The sequence below is a fragment of the Takifugu flavidus genome, chromosome 10, assembly GCF_003711565.1.
Source record: "Takifugu flavidus isolate HTHZ2018 chromosome 10, ASM371156v2, whole genome shotgun sequence".
NCBI lineage: Eukaryota > Metazoa > Chordata > Actinopteri > Tetraodontiformes > Tetraodontidae > Takifugu > Takifugu flavidus.
The window spans coordinates 14,753,868-14,770,314 of NC_079529.1; the positions used below are offsets into that span (position 1 = coordinate 14,753,868).

The 16,447-nt window shown below is 40.6% G+C and overlaps 1 protein-coding gene and 2 long non-coding RNA genes across 3 annotated transcripts; all 3 read right to left on the reverse strand.

Moving 5' to 3' along the window:
* Window positions 1-4,447: 4,447 nt before the first annotated feature.
* LOC130533087 (uncharacterized) lies at window positions 4,448-6,113 on the reverse strand. The gene is made up of 3 exons (XR_008952478.1): window positions 5,686-6,113; window positions 4,832-4,927; window positions 4,448-4,648 (listed from the first exon to the last, which is right to left on the reverse strand). It is a non-coding gene; the product is annotated as an uncharacterized LOC130533087 (long non-coding RNA).
* A 900-nt stretch (window positions 6,114-7,013) lies between these two features.
* On the reverse strand, window positions 7,014-9,783 carry LOC130532793 (uncharacterized). Its single transcript, XR_008952432.1, has 6 exons — window positions 9,529-9,783; window positions 8,401-8,418; window positions 8,010-8,039; window positions 7,880-7,924; window positions 7,724-7,777; window positions 7,014-7,649 (listed from the first exon to the last, which is right to left on the reverse strand). It is a non-coding gene; the product is annotated as an uncharacterized LOC130532793 (long non-coding RNA).
* An 837-nt stretch (window positions 9,784-10,620) lies between these two features.
* Window positions 10,621-15,876, reverse strand: dhdds (dehydrodolichyl diphosphate synthase). The gene is made up of 8 exons (XM_057045692.1): window positions 15,371-15,876; window positions 14,928-15,044; window positions 14,686-14,828; window positions 14,237-14,353; window positions 13,996-14,097; window positions 13,752-13,866; window positions 13,261-13,368; window positions 10,621-11,364 (listed from the first exon to the last, which is right to left on the reverse strand). The coding sequence occupies exons 1-8, from the start codon at window positions 15,431-15,433 to the stop codon at window positions 11,122-11,124; spliced, it is 1,008 nt and encodes a 335-aa protein (XP_056901672.1). The 5' UTR covers window positions 15,434-15,876; the 3' UTR covers window positions 10,621-11,121.
* Between the last annotated feature and the right edge of the window lie 571 nt (window positions 15,877-16,447).

Genomic DNA, 16,447 nt, shown 5'->3' on the forward strand with positions numbered 1-16,447 from the left:
CATTTTCGGTGCACAAGAATTTCTAAATGTGAATGTGCCTTATGTTGCGGGACAAAACTCTCGTTCTGCTTGACTGTGGAAGACACAAGTTCTGCTAAGATATAAGGAACCTTTGAAGAAGTGAAATACAATATTATTGATATGCTGCGTGTTTAGTTATGTTGCACTGTGTCAGTTATATAACATGTTGACTTTCACCTCCACTGTCAAATCAGCTTATGTACATTGTTGTGTACTTGCTGAAAGCTGTTTAACTTGTTCATTTCTGGTTTTGCCTGATGATAATGAACCTCTTCTCATCAGCCAGCTCTGCGTGCACGAGCATCTTGCTCCTTCAGTTCCTCTCTTTGAAGCGTCTGCACCACCCACACTCACTTCACCTGTCCAACATCACAGATTTAAAAGAAGACAAAGAAAAATAAATGGAATCCAGCCCCAACCCCCAGAAACCCCTCACCCTTTGTTTCAAGGCAACACGGGTGACGCGTCATCGGTCAGCCAATGGCTGCCCCTCGTTAGGGGATGCGTCCGGCATCATTGGTACGCCGATGTGAGAGTTTGATCCTCCTATGTTGTGTTAGGGTAGAAAGAGGATGGGGAGGAGTTAAAGGGACGGGCAGAGAGGAGCACGTGGCACCCAACGAGGCCTCAGCTTGTCAAGAGGAATCACATCAGGCAGCGAGCATCAGGCATGCGCAGTTTCAAAACTCCACGCCCTGCAAGAGGAAACTGGGTGAAGAATATGTCTGCATTGTTCTGCTTAGCGATAAACGTGTGTACAAAAGCAGAGGAACTTGTCAGCCTTTTTTGCCTCAATATTCATCCCTCGGTCTCGTGACGTGCTTGCTCAGAGCCTTTGTTACATAAGTTTCCTCGGGATATTTGCAAAACCATCCACATACCAGTGTGTGTGTGTGTGAAGATGGCACGCAAGCGAGTGGTCATAAAACTCGCACTTCCTTCAAAGCCAACAAGGAAGTTTCCAAATTAAACTCAGGCGGCGTCTGGACTAAAAAAAAAACAACGACCCGAAACCTGCTCAATGTGTCGAAGTGTTCACAGCTTTATTAAATCATTACAAAATACCAACATACATTCCTCAATAAAATCAAGACAGACATCAGGTTGTCAACATGTAGCAGATCCTGCATGAAGGGTTCATAGACTTTGTATTTACAGGTTAAAACAATGAAATCTACATAAATGTGAAGTGAGCCGTCATCCTTCTCAGTTCAGTTGTGACATAGTTTAACAAAAACAAAAAACCTAGAGTTTTGTGCAAATATTCATTGAATCTGACACTTGACGTACACATTTCACAAGTTTATATGGCGAGCGTGGCTCCTACATGTTCACAAAGCCCTGAAAGGTAACAGAGACAACCTCGTTCACATCCCTCTTGGTTCGTCAGTACAAAGTAGGTCTCACGTGCAGTCAACTTTCCCTTAAAAAAACGTGACTGTTCATAATTTTCATCCTGTTTTTCCAGATTTTTAGAGCTCAGAACAGTGTTGGAGCATGTAACAAGTGCATACCGTTGGAACAACTATTTATCACACCAGAAGGCAGAAAGTAGGTCATCACCCCCCAAAAACAGTCCGTAAAAGCCGCCCCGTCCACTAGGTTAAGGGTTGAAAAGTCCTGACAGAAGAACGTGACCACACTCTGCCTCCTTGATCCCATCACCTGGTCAGGCTTGCGTCAGGGTGCAGGCTGCACTTGGACCTTCTCCGTCATCTGCTTGGCGCTGTAGTACGACAGGCCCAGACCCAAGATGGCCAGCATCATAGCGATCTGGTTGACAGCGCGGTCTTGTGGTTGCGTCTGCACTTCACCGGCAACTTGTCTCTGCGGGCCAAAAAGAAGCAGGTCAGAGGTCAAGCGCCTGTGGCAACAATGAGCCCTTTAAGACTTGCTTCATGTCAACACAGATAAAACCTGGCTGAGTGTGATAAATAAGGGAAGCTTCACAAAAGCCTTCTTTACACACAGCATCTGCACCGAACAATTAGCTTACGGGGCCTTTAACAGGAATGGAACACGACGTTCCAATATACGGGAATAAATATTCTGTATTATGCAAAACATCCACATGGCCCACATCACTGAGGAGGAGGGAACTAGGGTCAGAACACGAGATGCCCCCAAAGCTGTTGATTCCCTTAAATGAATACATCTATATGAAACACTGAGGTGATTATGGCCTGGATTGAAGTAGTCTTCGTTCTAAATCCTCAATACTGGCAGTCTTCAACGGTTTCACATTCGTCTTGTAGTGTGAAATCTTTTTATGCAGCATTTCTTGGAGTTTAAAAGGCATCATTTTGATTCCTAAAGATGTCCCCAAAGACTCAGCTAACTGGGCTTCAACAAATTATTTAAATTCATTTATAACTGGGCCCAACGCTCAATTCAAGCCAAGCAGCCATTTGTTTTTAAAAAAGGAAAATGCAATCTTAAATAAACTTTAAAAAAAAAAAAAAGTTTTTGCTTAAAACCAGTAAAATAAATTAAAACCAATATGGCCACTTTACTCACTCTGACTGAGAAAAAAGCGACATGAGGCAGGGCCCTATTTCCACAAGAGTTCCCCAAAAAAAGATTTTAAACAAGGGCCAGCATGTACGCATATAACAACCCAAAAAGCCGATCGGTGGAACACAAAGAAACATTGAACATGTTATATTTGGGTCCACTTGAGTTGTGTTAGTTTCCAGTTGTGGTGAAGTGAAAAATACCTGCAGGAGACGGAAATATCCAGGTGTCAGCCTTCCCAGTCTGATGATCATGTCTGATGGGATTGGTAGTGACGTGTGGAAAACACCTGGATCGCTCTGTTTTAAAAAAACAAAAAGGCATAACGGCAGATTAGAGACTGAAGCATCAGGCGGGAACGCAGTCGGATTTCTGTGAACGCTCCGAGTTCAGAGCTGCAGCTGCCAAAAATCGAATGACTCGGTGAACGAGGAGGGAACAACTCCTGCCTGCAGCCATGGAACAGGATTAGACTGGACAGAAGACATTTCACATATGGAAATATTTTGGGACCATGTTGACAAAAAAACAAAACAACAAAAACATTGCCACAGAACTCCGATGCACCGGGTTTAGAACAGAGGGGACAAAGCATCCATTTATACTGCGTCATAACCCGACCAAATAACGTCACCAGTTTATGGAAACCTTGATAAAAAATAAAAAATAAAACCTTGATAAAAAATGCGTGATACGATGGCAAATGTGCAATTTGGGACTAGATGAATGCAGATCTTTAGGAATTAAAGCCAGGACAGGCAGGGATGTGAAAGGGTGACGTGAGAACACGATGTACCAAAGAGTGAGAAGCCTCCAACTGAAAGTGGACCATCTGAACGGGTGCAAAGCTGGGGAACATGATGCTCTCACAAGGCATTTCACCAAGAGCAGGCAGAACTTTTAAATTGCATAAACTGAACTCTTAACACTACCTGTGCAACATCAGGAGACAACACTTTTAGCCATTATATGTTCCATTTGGAGATTTATGCAGACAACCCCTTCAAACATCAACCTGGAGGGTTTCGCCACTTTCCAGATCATTATTGGTAGTTAAAGCTTTTATAAATAACCGTTATTATTGTTGCATGCCGCGATTCCTCACCTTCCAGTAGCCTTGGGAAGGCTAAAACAGAAAAGCCAAAAGTGACCAGGAGCCCACCGAGCACCCGATCAGGCAGGGAATCCTAACAGATGTCAAGCTCGGTGGCAAACTCCAACTTCAGAGTGCGTTTCTGTGCTGCGCTCCGCCTTTTTATACAGCCGAGCTCTCGCCCAACCAGATCTGCGAGCTTGCCTACAGCCCCCACCCATCGCTGTCACAAAACATTACTTTCAGCAGGTTACTTTTCCCCAAACACGCCCCCCTTTCCAAGCACCTTCAAATGACCAAAACAAGACCCTTTTGTCTGCAATTAGATGTGATCTGGTCATTTAGTGAAGACGAATGACAGAAGAATAATCCAGCGCAGCGGTGCGCCTGGCGACACAGCTACATGTTAAAGGGCAGGGTTATGTAAACAGCTCGTCGCGTCAACTCCATCAGATGCTGCGCGAGAAAATAAAAGCGACGCCAGGAAGAACAAGGCAGACAAAATAAAATAAAATGCAGACTTCTCTCTAACATTTGTTAACGCACCTCTATTTGTTACATCAGACCCCCGGGTTACATAATCCATTTCCATTTCATTGAACCAACACTTGCGTTTGCTACACATGGACTATAAATGACACAAGTCTTTGCTTTATTCCAGTGGTTATTGGTCCAATCCCAAATTAGAAGACAGGGTGTAGCTAGATCCACTCCCCCAAAACAAAAAACAAACCTCGTATTCAGAAGACAGACTACTGTGCACCCTCCCTGTGACCCCGAAATGGATAAAGACGACCGGACGAGAATATAATGCTCACCTTCTGGTAGTCGAGCAGCTGTGCTTTACACACTGTAAAAACACTTCAGGTGAATCACCTGAGAACAATTTTGTCGGATGATGATTCAGCTGGAATGCACAAGGGTGTCTCCACATTTCTGCGTCTGATTATGTACAGTGAGAAATAGCCGCTGCCAACAGGCTCATCAGCAAGTTTGTGGCATGAAACCACCGACTACACCCTGAAGGGAACCAAAGCAAAAGGCATTTGATCTCTCATCAACAAAACTCCAACTCTCTTTTTCAAACCTGGTCATAAACTGATGATTATGTGAGGAAAGGCTTTATGAAAAATGATTGAGTTGGGTGGTTTCAGTCATTATTAAAGCCTGAAGAGCATTTACTGGGTACATGGTGTACTCAACCTCAACAGCCAATGAAACTGGAGCACAGCCTACTTGGTCCTACCGCCTGGTGTCACTTTGCTGAATGCATGCTCCTGACCTACAGATGGGCGATCTCTGGAAAGCAAGCAAGGATATATAAATAGACAGCCATTTTCCTATAAACAAACAGTTCTCCATTGGTGGAATTTGGTCTAGTGATGCTACCGATTTGTTTGGTACCCTACCTGGACTGTGATGTAGCCTATATGCTGACGTTCTATTGTTAAAAATCCAGTCACTGCACTGTTGCATAAACCCCACGAGGGACTAAAATGCTACACTATAATATTCAGATGAAACACTGGCCAATGAGTGACAAAAGAGGATCTAACTTTGATCCTAGTGAAAAGCTAAAAGTGTTGTCATGTTTAATCCGACGGCGCTGTAAAGAGCCCCCCCCCCATGATGCCATCCTATAGATGGCTAGGGTACAAAATGTACAGGTTAGGCTACAAGGCGAATAGAACGTAGATGAAACTCTTCAACAGTCTCAATGCTCAGAAGGACAAAGGAACTTGCTTTGATTCTTGCCTTGGTCTTTACGCTCCTGTTTGCAAAGAAAAAAAACCTAGTGTATTAACTGCAAGCATTGAAAGAATTGATTATTTTTCCTCGGTCAACCCTACAATAAATAAACAAAAACAAGCCACAAAACCAAAACACGTGCGCAAAAGTTTAAAAGCGCCTGGAAAAACACTTTTTAAGAAAAGTCAACTAGCAACCCCGTGAGTCTTCCCCGGACAGGGACTGATTGGAGGCTCGTCGCAGGGGTTGCTCAGGCTGTTATACCCCCTTTTACCCCCTCTGGAGGAACAGTTCACGTGAAAACTTACCGGCGGCTGCAGGTGAGCGTGGCTGCGCGGGTTCAGGTAGAGGGTCAGCTGTTCCGGACGGATGGGACACGTTGTTCAAAATGCAAGGTTTTATAGGAGCCGGCACGAAGGCGCGTGTGTGTGCGTGTGCATGGGGTGGGGCCTTCAACCGGGGATCAGACACATGCTTGTGGACACGCGAAGCGCGTCACACATGTCAATGATCCATTTCCGGGCGAAATCCAGGGGGATAAAGCTATGGGGACGTTGCTCACTTTTCAAATAAAGATCAAAGTTAAATTCGCCCTGCAACTCTGTTGTTTTCAATGTTTCGTTACTCAGCAGTTTAAGGCTTGAGTAATTTGATGGTTTAAAGCTCTACAATTAAGCAGTGACTGAACACGCCATGTAAAAGTGCAGGGTATAACCGCAATCCGGGTTTTCTTTAAAGTTTGCTTCATATAGCATATTGTTCTTCTTTTTGAGTCATGTTCTAACGTGTTTCCGGTGTTTTCATCCGCGCTCCATCTGTTGGCTGCGTGTGGCGCTCCACAAATCTCGAATGGTGATAAATGTGGTGATCATTTGAGCAACATTTGAGCCAAATTAATGAATGTCATTTTGGCCTTTTAGCCTTAGATCCTAAGACTGAAGGCACCCCAGTGAGTTTTATAGAGATTTAAAGGTCCAGGTTCGTTTTGGAACGCTGACGTCCGGTGGAGGTGCTTCAGTTACATTGACGGGGTTTCTTAATGTTTATCTGCACGTAAGTATTTAAATAGTTTTTTCCCCCCAATGCAAATACATGTACATTTACTGCCAAGTGTAAATATTCCTCTTTCTTGGCAGGATTGTGCATGTACTTCATAAACATGAACAATATCATTTAGTTTGGAGGATTTTACGATTGTTTTTTTATTTACACTAAATGACCATCCAATATAGTTTTAGGCAGGTTAAATGTGTTTTCAGTGCATGGAATCTATGACCTCCGAGATTGCTGCAATTTTTATTTTTTTAAATTGCCAAAACAAACAAAACCATCAGGAACCATGGAAACGTTTTAACTGATCTTAAATTACATGCGTTTATGCAAGTAACCTCTGACGTCCCAGAATGCTGGAAACAAAAAGTTTTGTTACGCATAAATGTAGAACTAAGTGAAATTAAAGAAAAAAGCAAGACAGAGCATTAGGTTTAAAAACAACGCATCATATTTGACCTACATGATCTTGCTCTGGAAAGGTGCGCCCCCCAGCGGAAGCTAAAACGAGCGCAGGCAACTCTCAACGCCACGACACTGCCCCCTAGTGGCGGCGTTGAGCTACGACACATCAGCTGCAACCAGGACCTTTTCAGGCTCTTTATTCATGAACATTTAGATCAACCATTGAAGTCAGAAAAGTTTTCTTTCCCCAATCAGAAACATATATAGCATCAAATGACAACATTCACAACAAACATGTTTTGGGGACTTATCAAAAGTTTACGCTAAAGCCAGCTCTCATATTCTCAATGTATAGATCTTAAGTCAACATACAATGTTCCAAAACATTTGGTAAGCATTTGTATTAGTTTAATTGGAAAATAGGAGAAAAAAATGAAACAAGAACATTTTCTTCCTAAAATTTGACAATAAGGTTTAGCTGCCTCATGTTTAGAATTTAAAGTTCATTTTGTTGGAAAGCATTGATGAGCAAGCTGCTTAAAAATAAATGAATTAACTAAAAAAGAAAGAAACAGAACACCACCTCTGTAAGATATGGACGGTCATTGCTTACAAATGGATATGACTGTGACAAAAAAATCTTTTGTTACATCAAGTGCAAGCCCAAAACAAACCTATAAATGACATTTGTAATAATAAAAAAAAAAACTTGGTAAAAAATACTTTTTTTTTTTTTAAAACTGTACAATCACCAAGTACACAGAGTAAGCACATCAACTGCTGCTTATTGGGTATCTGTGGCTTCCGCTTTTGGCTCCTGTAGACATAATTTATATTAGTATCAATTTTAATATGACCAAAACAATATTGGGGCCTTTTAAAGAAACCAACCTCAGTACTGTTGTTCCCATTCTGGGCTGCTTTCTTCTTTGATTTGGGTGCACTCTACAAATGACAGGACATATGAATTATTCCATTACCTCCCACAACCAAAGAATTGCTGAACCACAAATAGATCATTTTTATTAGAGCCAGCTGTTTTCATACACTTTTTTTCACCACTTTCTTCTGGTCCCCGGCTGCTGCTTGTTTCTGCCAAAGAAAATATACATTTCTCAATAGGAGCCACACTGAGAAATGAAAAATATATATTATATACACGCATTTATATATTTACCGCTGCAATCCGATCTGATTTCCGCTTTCCCTATTGAGAAGAAAAAGAAATAGTTTCAACAAATGAAAAAATACAAGAAATCAAGTGTCTAAGGACAGGATGTAACCGCTGTTGACATTGTAAGGCCCTACAAGGCAATATTTATGATTTTGGGCTCTAAAAAACGTGGATTTGAACTTGGAAATAGTACAAATATGGTAGTCCCTAGAAGACATATCTCTACCTTAAAGCAGATAGCAGGACACCAGCATGTATTTATCAACATTGATTATCATAAATATATACATATGCCTACTTAAAAATGAAATCAAAATGAAATTAAAAAGACGTACAGGTGGTCAGACCATCAAATTGTGACATAAACAAGAATATTTCATTTGCTTTCACACACCTCCACAGGGGCGGGTTTCTGGAAGGAAAAATGGAGAAAAGCGAAAGTTACAACAGTAGAAAAAACTTTTATCAGTCAAGCAAATCAGCAAGATAATTATTAAAAACCATCTTGTATTAGTACACAAGACCAAAAGGCAAAACGTTTAAAAAGGAAAAAATAATAATAATTTAAAAAAAAACAAAAACGAGCGTCTTCCCGCCAATATTTGAATTCAAATCTCGGGTGCCCGTCACCATGACAGCGCTTTGGCGCCTTGACAACTTCCTTTGTTTCGTATCAGCGCGCGCCGTCAGACAGCTGTTTTTAGAAATTGATAAGACAACGCGTTAACGATTTTGAAACTATTATGTTCGCAACTAAAGCAGACTTTCAGAAACTTCGAGCAAGAGTAATTTTACAAAAGCGTGTTGATTTTCCTCCAACCGTGCAGATTCATTAAATTCCCAGTCCTGACATCACTTTCAGGTATAATCGCGGCAGTAAGACTTGGTAAAATATTACTATTAATGTGAAAAATTGAACTAAACACAAGCCAGAGGAATAAAACAAAATACACAGATAAATCCGTTTGGCACCATAAACAAGCGTCACTCGGAACAAGAAACTAGTGACACCTCCCCTCGCCCAGATCGTTCTTCATATTTGCAGATTGCGTTTGAATACGCATCCACCCTACTGTAAATCACAAGTTAAGAAACTCTGGAACGAATCCGCAAATGGAGCGTGTGTATCTCAAAGTTTATTGCTGCGTTCAGCTCGTCAGTGTCTCGCTGCCACTGTGAATAGGAGGGAAAAGATGCCAGACATTTTGCACCGCGCATTTACTCAGCGGCTGCATCGGTGTCGACACAGGACACGAAAATGTACCCAATCACATTATTATCAGACTGTAACAGTTCTATATATGTTTATGATTGTTATACTACATATGTCGCAAACTTTTATTTCCGTCGAATGGGAGGATGCTGGAGCAGATACGGAGAACCGCTGTGGCTGTAATGTCTGAAGGGGGTGATGAGGCACCCCGTGATGCATAAATATGAAACGCAACCTCAAGAATAACCTCGACATAATACTGTAAAGCTAATATATTAGTAAAAAATAATATTTGAAAAAAAAACTTACCTTAGTTTTGACCATGTTGTTCACAGAAAATGAACAAAAATCTCTCCAAAATATGAACGCTAAAGGTTCTATTAATCACACAACCGACCAGTTGCTGTGTAAAATGGCGAATGTGTAATGCAAACCAATGTTTTTGTAGTTTATACACTGACGGAATCATAAGAACCAGACCGGTTTGAACCAGATTTCTACTTCGACGCCTGCCATTGGACACAAATGGGTCACGTGATGCTTGCCGCCATCCACTTGTTAAAAAAGAAGGAAGGAGTCTGCTGATATGCCGACTACCACCAGTGGGGGCGCTGTGTGAAAGACGCCACAAAACTGTAACGTCCCTTTTATTTTGTAAACTAAATTTATCATTGTCCACATCATTCTGAATTTGGTGGAGTATTTAAGCATATATTATTCAATATACATAGACGAATCTTTAAATTCTTTTAAGATTTTTACTTCTACTTCCCTTACATGCCAATTATTTCAGTTTCAATTTTAGTGGTTTGGATGCAAGTGAGAAAACCAAACCTCTTGCAAATGGAAAACTAGTGTCAAGACATTCTGCTTCAACGAAGAAAGTGTTGCATGCACTATGTTGCATCCTCCCTCCTTCAGGATTTCCTAGGAAAGTAATGCACTGCTGCAGGATGATAAAGTTTTCTCCATTTTCAGTTGTTCTATTGTTTTAATGTGTCTTCATTAAGCAGGCCAAGTCTTCGCCATAAAGCCTACTCGCTTTATGGGGTTTTGAGGGGTTGAGGGATTTTCCGCCCCAAGGAAATAAATATCTTTAATGGGGTTCTGTGGTCTGCATTTTGTTGCATTGTTTTATTCAACGCAACAAACTCATTAGTTTCTAACATTTTTTAAAAGCTTTTAAGATCCATTTCAACATTTGAAATCAATTTGAGAATGTTTCAAATGTCATTTTCAAATTGAATTTGACACAAATTTGCAGTTATTCAAAAAACCTGAGTTAATATTTTGATCAGTGTTGAGGTATTCTGTGAACAGTTGTAGTGATTAAAGAATAATGTTTGGTAATGCTAATAGATGGAAGCAACGTATCAAAAACAAAATAGATAACAACTGATATGAGGTTTCCATGACTTTATCATACTGGACACACATCCATCCGTCTTCCGCCAACTGTCATTTATTCCTAATCAGACACCAATCACACACCAACAATTTTGTTCTATTTAAGAGAGCTGGTCATGGTTATGTCATGAACATCAATGAAAAGCACTTTCTCAATGACTCGGCAAAAATACGGAACAGGACGGATTTAAATTCACCTGGATGACTTGAAAGATGCTCTCAGTCATTAATTGACCTTTGGGTGGCATGCATTTGGCAAATTAAACACTTAACTACATCTTGACCAGACTTTTCCACAGTTTTTTTAATCATAGATCATAAATATAGTTTTTCCACAGCCCCATGGGGGTGAAATTATCCTCTCCTCAATTCAGTAACACAATTAAGCCAGTTAGTTACTGGTCACCCTTCTCTTTTCTGTTAGAGCCCTTTCAGAGAAGAGGACAGGAGATGATTTTTCCCACAGCATCATGGGGGTTGTTGTTCTGGGCACACTTAGGAGGAAGCGTCCTCCCTCCACAAGTCACTAAAGTAAGAGTCTCTTTTGTGTTTCAGTGCTTGCAGGAAGTCTTGAATGCGTTCTTCGCGGCAGCTGATGTAGTGTTGCAGCGCTTCTTGCCTCCGCTGGGCGTCGACAGGCTTTCCATTCCCATGATTCTGCAGGAGGTCTGCTACGCAGGCACAATCTGACTCTAACTGCATTAAAGTCTGTTGCTCTCGATGAAGATCTCTGGCTTTCTAAAATGCAACACAAAGATTAGGGTTTAATAGGTTCACATTTGCTAATTTATGCAAATGCATACAATTGTGCAACATTACATGGTTCTGTGTATTAATAAGATGTCTAGAGAATCCAACTCCCTTTTCCAGCAGGGCTCCTTCTCAAGGCATCAAAACAACTAATATGCTGTTTGCTAATCATTGTATCATTGTACCCGATTGCTAAAATCAGAGACTCAAAGATGAGAGGGAACCTAAACCAGGAACACAGGCCAGATGGGTATCATAATAGCAACCCTGGATTCTATAAAAGTTCAGCAATGCCACATTCTGATCTGATTCAAAGTAACTTATACAAACAGATAATAAGCAGCTGATGACATTCTGAAATTTGTTCATTATTAGATTGCGAGGATGCGGTTTTGATTGGTTTCAAAGCATAATAATTGTATCAAAGGCTTGAAATATTAATTATAATGGAGAAAAGGTTTCATATTTCATCATAAATTGGATTTATTTTTCTCATGGACCTGCAGATGCATCATTGAAAGGAGTACGAGTATTGAAACCAGAGTAGACAGAGCAGTAAGTGAAGCTCCAGGCTGGTCTTAAAGACAAAGTCTTGAATGACTCCAAATGCCCTTCTCCTTAATTCAGACAGAAACCGAGGTTATTGTGTTTGGTCCTAAACCTCTCATGGGTTTATTAGATCACAGTATTACTCTGGTGTCTCTTTAACTTCTAGCCTCTCTGTGAGGAGTGCCTTTCTTCACTTCAAAGATTACAAAGACTGGGAAATTATTGACCCAGGATGATGCTGAAAAGTTAGTCCATGCATTTGTTACTTCCAGGCTGGACTATTGTAATTCTCTATTATCAGGGTGTCCAAACAACTCAGAGGCCCCCAAAATGCAGCAGCTAGAGTTCTGACAGGTACTGACAAAAGAGATCACATTACTCCTGTACTGGCGTCTCTTCATTGGCTGCCCATTAAATTTAGAATAATTTTTAAAATTCTTCTTCTCTGAGGCTTAGCTCCATCCTACCTGGAGGAGCTAGTGACACCTTACCAGCCCAATAGACCGCTCCGCTCTCAGAATGCTGGTCTACTTGTGGTTCCCAGAGTTTCTAGGAGTAGAATGGGGGGCCGAGCATTTAGCTACCAGGCCCCCTGCTATGGAACCAGCTCCCTGCCCAGGTACGGGAGGCTGACTCCATCGCTACTTTTAAGATTAGACTTAAAACCTTCCTCTTTGAAAAAGCTTATTATCACTAATTCTGTAGTTGCAGTTATTATCCTAGACAAACAAACTATCATACTTAGGGGGTCGTCTAATCATTAGGTCACATCTTAGTGATGCTGCTATAGGCCGAGGCTGCTGGGGTCCAGAAACATGATCACCTGACAGGCCTCTGTCACCCCACTGGGTCATGGCTCTCTCCCCCCTTCAAAACTGTGCCGACCTGCTAACCTCTAACCCACTCAGCTATAATACTGACTGCGTGTAATTAATGTACTTGCATGACCTCTGCCTATTCTCTCCGCTATCTGTCCTTCTCTGTCCATTACCCCCCCCCCCCCCCCATGAGGCTGATCCTGCTCAATGTTTCTTCCTGTTAAAGGGGGGTTTTTCCTTGTCACCGTTACTTGTTGTTGGTCAGGCCCTGGGATACTGTAGAACGCCTAACAGCAATTTTGACTGTAACAGACACTATATAAATAAAGATGAATGGAAATGAATTGAATTCACTTCTGTCATGTGTTTTAAGTGGTGCTGTGTTGAGTGAAAACTCGTCACTATAAACAATACAATACAATCACCCAGCAATTAATATACATTTCTACTCATTGAATTCCCCTGGATACAGTTCTCTCATGAACTCATTGTAAAGCAAGCGTGGATTGTGCCTTACCTGGATGGATTTGTAATTCAACTGATATCGAAGAATGGCTTCACACAGGTTCCAGAAGGAGTACTCGGGCCACAGAACTGATTGAAACACTATACATGAATGGGAACTCTGGAATGGGAAACAAAACACATTGTCAAATCTCTAGAAAATGAGCAGGTGCTCATTGTGTATTTGCAGTTACATCAAATACAGTCCACCTAGTCGGCTGCGTAAACCATCTTGAATGAACACGTACTAAACTTTATGGAACCACACAAGCTGTGTTTTTTAGGAACTGAGATTTTCCTGACATGTGACAAAATGACTTGAGTCAGTCAGGGCTGACAGAGATAATGTCTTTTTTAAAATATATATACAGTAGTCACTCCATTTACTGAACTGCACTACAGGTTTGTGCAGTAAAAAAAATTCTATTATTTGTACTGTAATTATTACTACTGCCATTTCATCATTCAAGTCTTTGATTATTTTCCAAGTCTTCTCATTCTCACCTGCCAAAGGAGAAAGTCACTGAGTCGCACCTCTCCAGAGGTGCGGATGAGCAGGTCAGGATTAGGAGAATTGTTGCTGTACAAACACTCATTCAGCAATGACTCTGAAACATCACTGAGGCACATGAGGGGGGAAATCAGGTCAAAGGAAGTTCTCCAGTGGCTAGCATTATGCTTCCATTTTGAATTTACATTGGCATTTTTATTTGTGGATGGAGCAGTTTATTAGCATCGGCCTGTTTACCTTGCTTTTAACAGACCTTCTTCCACTCCCCACGCCATTTCTCTGACTGCATTGGTGATTTCATATCTCGATGTATAGGAAAAACACACATTGAGGAAACATCTGCAAGACAAGCATTTCCCACATATGATCATTTAAAAAGGTGGTATACAATTTTCATATGTACAGTCTAATGAGTCAGTAATCATGAGAGTTCATAGGGTATGAGTTTAAGGGTAAAGAAATTATAATAAGAACATACTGATTGTGTGATTTGGTTGTGAGCACAGATTTGGCAATTAGTTGCTGAAGATCCAGTGGCAGCATATTCAAGTCACCCAGCACACGAATGCACACACCATGTTTCTTTAGGTTCTCCCTAAATGCAGAGAAAGGAACAGCTGAAAGGGCGTGGGCATAGACCATAACCATGAAGAAAAACAGGAAAAACAACTTGTCTTCTGCATTCGACCGAGCACCTGAAAATTGTCTTGCTACGGTGTATTTTTGGACATACTAAATGATACCTACACAATCAAAATCCATGTCAAAGGTTCAGCAAGTATAGATCTCCTGAAACAATCTGGGATTTAATGATGTATGTAAATGGTTAAATTGTCGGCATATAATGACTGAGCCATAGATGTACTGAGCCTGGGGTACAAATCTTGAATATCAATCACATAATTAGAAATGTAACTTGGTACGTACCGCTCCTCCAACAGTTTGACAAACTTCTGCCTGGCCAGTTCCATCAGTCCATCAACCTCTTCTTTTGTGCGCTTAAAATTCTCAATGCTGAAGGCATAGACTGTAACCTCTCGGATGTTCAGATGTTTACACCAACGTAATGTCTAGGGTGGAAAAAACAAGACACATATTGTGAGTAAAAACCTATTTTTGGCCAGAAGGTACATTTTAGAAGACTTCCAAAACTTCCAAAACAGTCCCACCTCTGCTAACTTGTTGAATCCCTGCATATGCCCTTTCAAACATTCCATGTTTTTCTTCCGGGCAAAGCGTCGGTTCCCGTCCATTATGAAGGCCACGTGTTTTGGCATAGGTCCAGCCTAGGAGACACAATATAGACGAGGGGAGTCACTTACACAGTATATACACAGTACTCATTGTGTGTACATATTTTTAATATATACGTGTGTACATATATACATGTAATCATATATGCTAATATACATTCAATTTATATCAAGGCTTTAATAAATAAGGTCAATTCTTCCTAACTATCAAATACAACTTTACAGATTTGTGAAGTTGAGAACTGTTGCTGGTACCATTGAGTCCATTTTTACATCTTCGGTAATAAAGCAATAATACACAAGCACTAAAAGCTGTTACTGCAATAAAGAGACCCATGGCCATATAAAAGCCCACTTACCTTCAGGACATTAGCTGAAAACCTTTCAAGCAGGTTTAATTCACCTTCTCTTATCCACGACATTTCCAATGTTCAAACGTTTTAAAAAGTATCCGCGGAAAATGCTTTTTTTGAAAAAAATTGTTTCACTGTCCACCTCTGCTCTATGACCAATAGGCAGCTATAAATATCATGTGTTTATACGGTGGAAAAAATGATTAGAATCGTTGATTAACGTGCCATTGACTCGTCGAACATTTCACATTCCATGCAGTAGTTGACAGGTTTCTTTTGAAGCCCGGTTTGCGAGTTATGCAATTAATATACTCCCAGAGAGGCTAGAAAAGCAAAAAAAAACATCCACACAGTATGCTACAAAAATATCTACAATAGAAATAACGTCGTTCATTCAAACTATTTAAATACGTATCGTATTGCTCGATACATTACAAGAAATTTAACACGCTCTCAGATCTTCCAACTCACAGCCGATAAGCTGACGCTCTCTTCCGCATTGGAGTAAAGTGACGTAATCCAAAGGTGACAGCTTCCTGTCATGTGACAGTCAAACGTTAAAGCATGTGGGTGGAACACTGATTACGGATTGGTCCTAATTTTTGAATGAATTTCATAAAAGTAGAAAAAGAAGAGATTTACTTAGCGTATTATTTTATTTACAGTATGCTTTTGTCCCACCAGAAAAATGCCATGGTAAAAACTCACAGTTCTTTTAAAAAAAGGCCAAAATATTCAAATTCTAAATATATATAGGCGGCGTCATAATTATGACTTTCCTTAATTGTCATTTACTCAATTATGGGTTGATTACCCTCTTATACTTTAATACTAATCGATAAATATACAATATTGATCATGAATCAATTTCACACATTAGAATAATATTCAAATATGTTTCGTGCACAGTTTTTTTTTCTACAGTTTTAATGAGTGGTTATTTAACTCTTCATTAAGTAGTGAGTGTGTGCCCCTAAAACCATCTTTTGTTGTGGGAAAGTGTGTCTTGACCAGAGATCCAGACGCTTTCCCTCGCTCTCTCCCTTCTTGACACATTTGCAGTGTAATTCCACCTCAACCCTC

What these genes read in the sequence shown, in the direction of transcription:
- dhdds (XM_057045692.1), bottom strand. Translation starts at nt 15,433, where the DNA reads ATGTCGTGGATAAGAGAAGGTGAATTAAACCTGCTTGAAAGGTTTTCA. An exon ending in GATTCAACAAGTTAGCAGAG is followed by an intron (nt 14,829 to 14,927) that starts GTGGGACTGTTT and finishes TTTCCACCCTAG; the next exon opens with ACATTACGTTGGTGTAAACA. An exon ending in GTGACTTTCTCCTTTGGCAG is followed by an intron (nt 13,369 to 13,751) that starts GTGAGAATGAGA and finishes TTCCCATTCCAG; the next exon opens with AGTTCCCATTCATGTATAGT.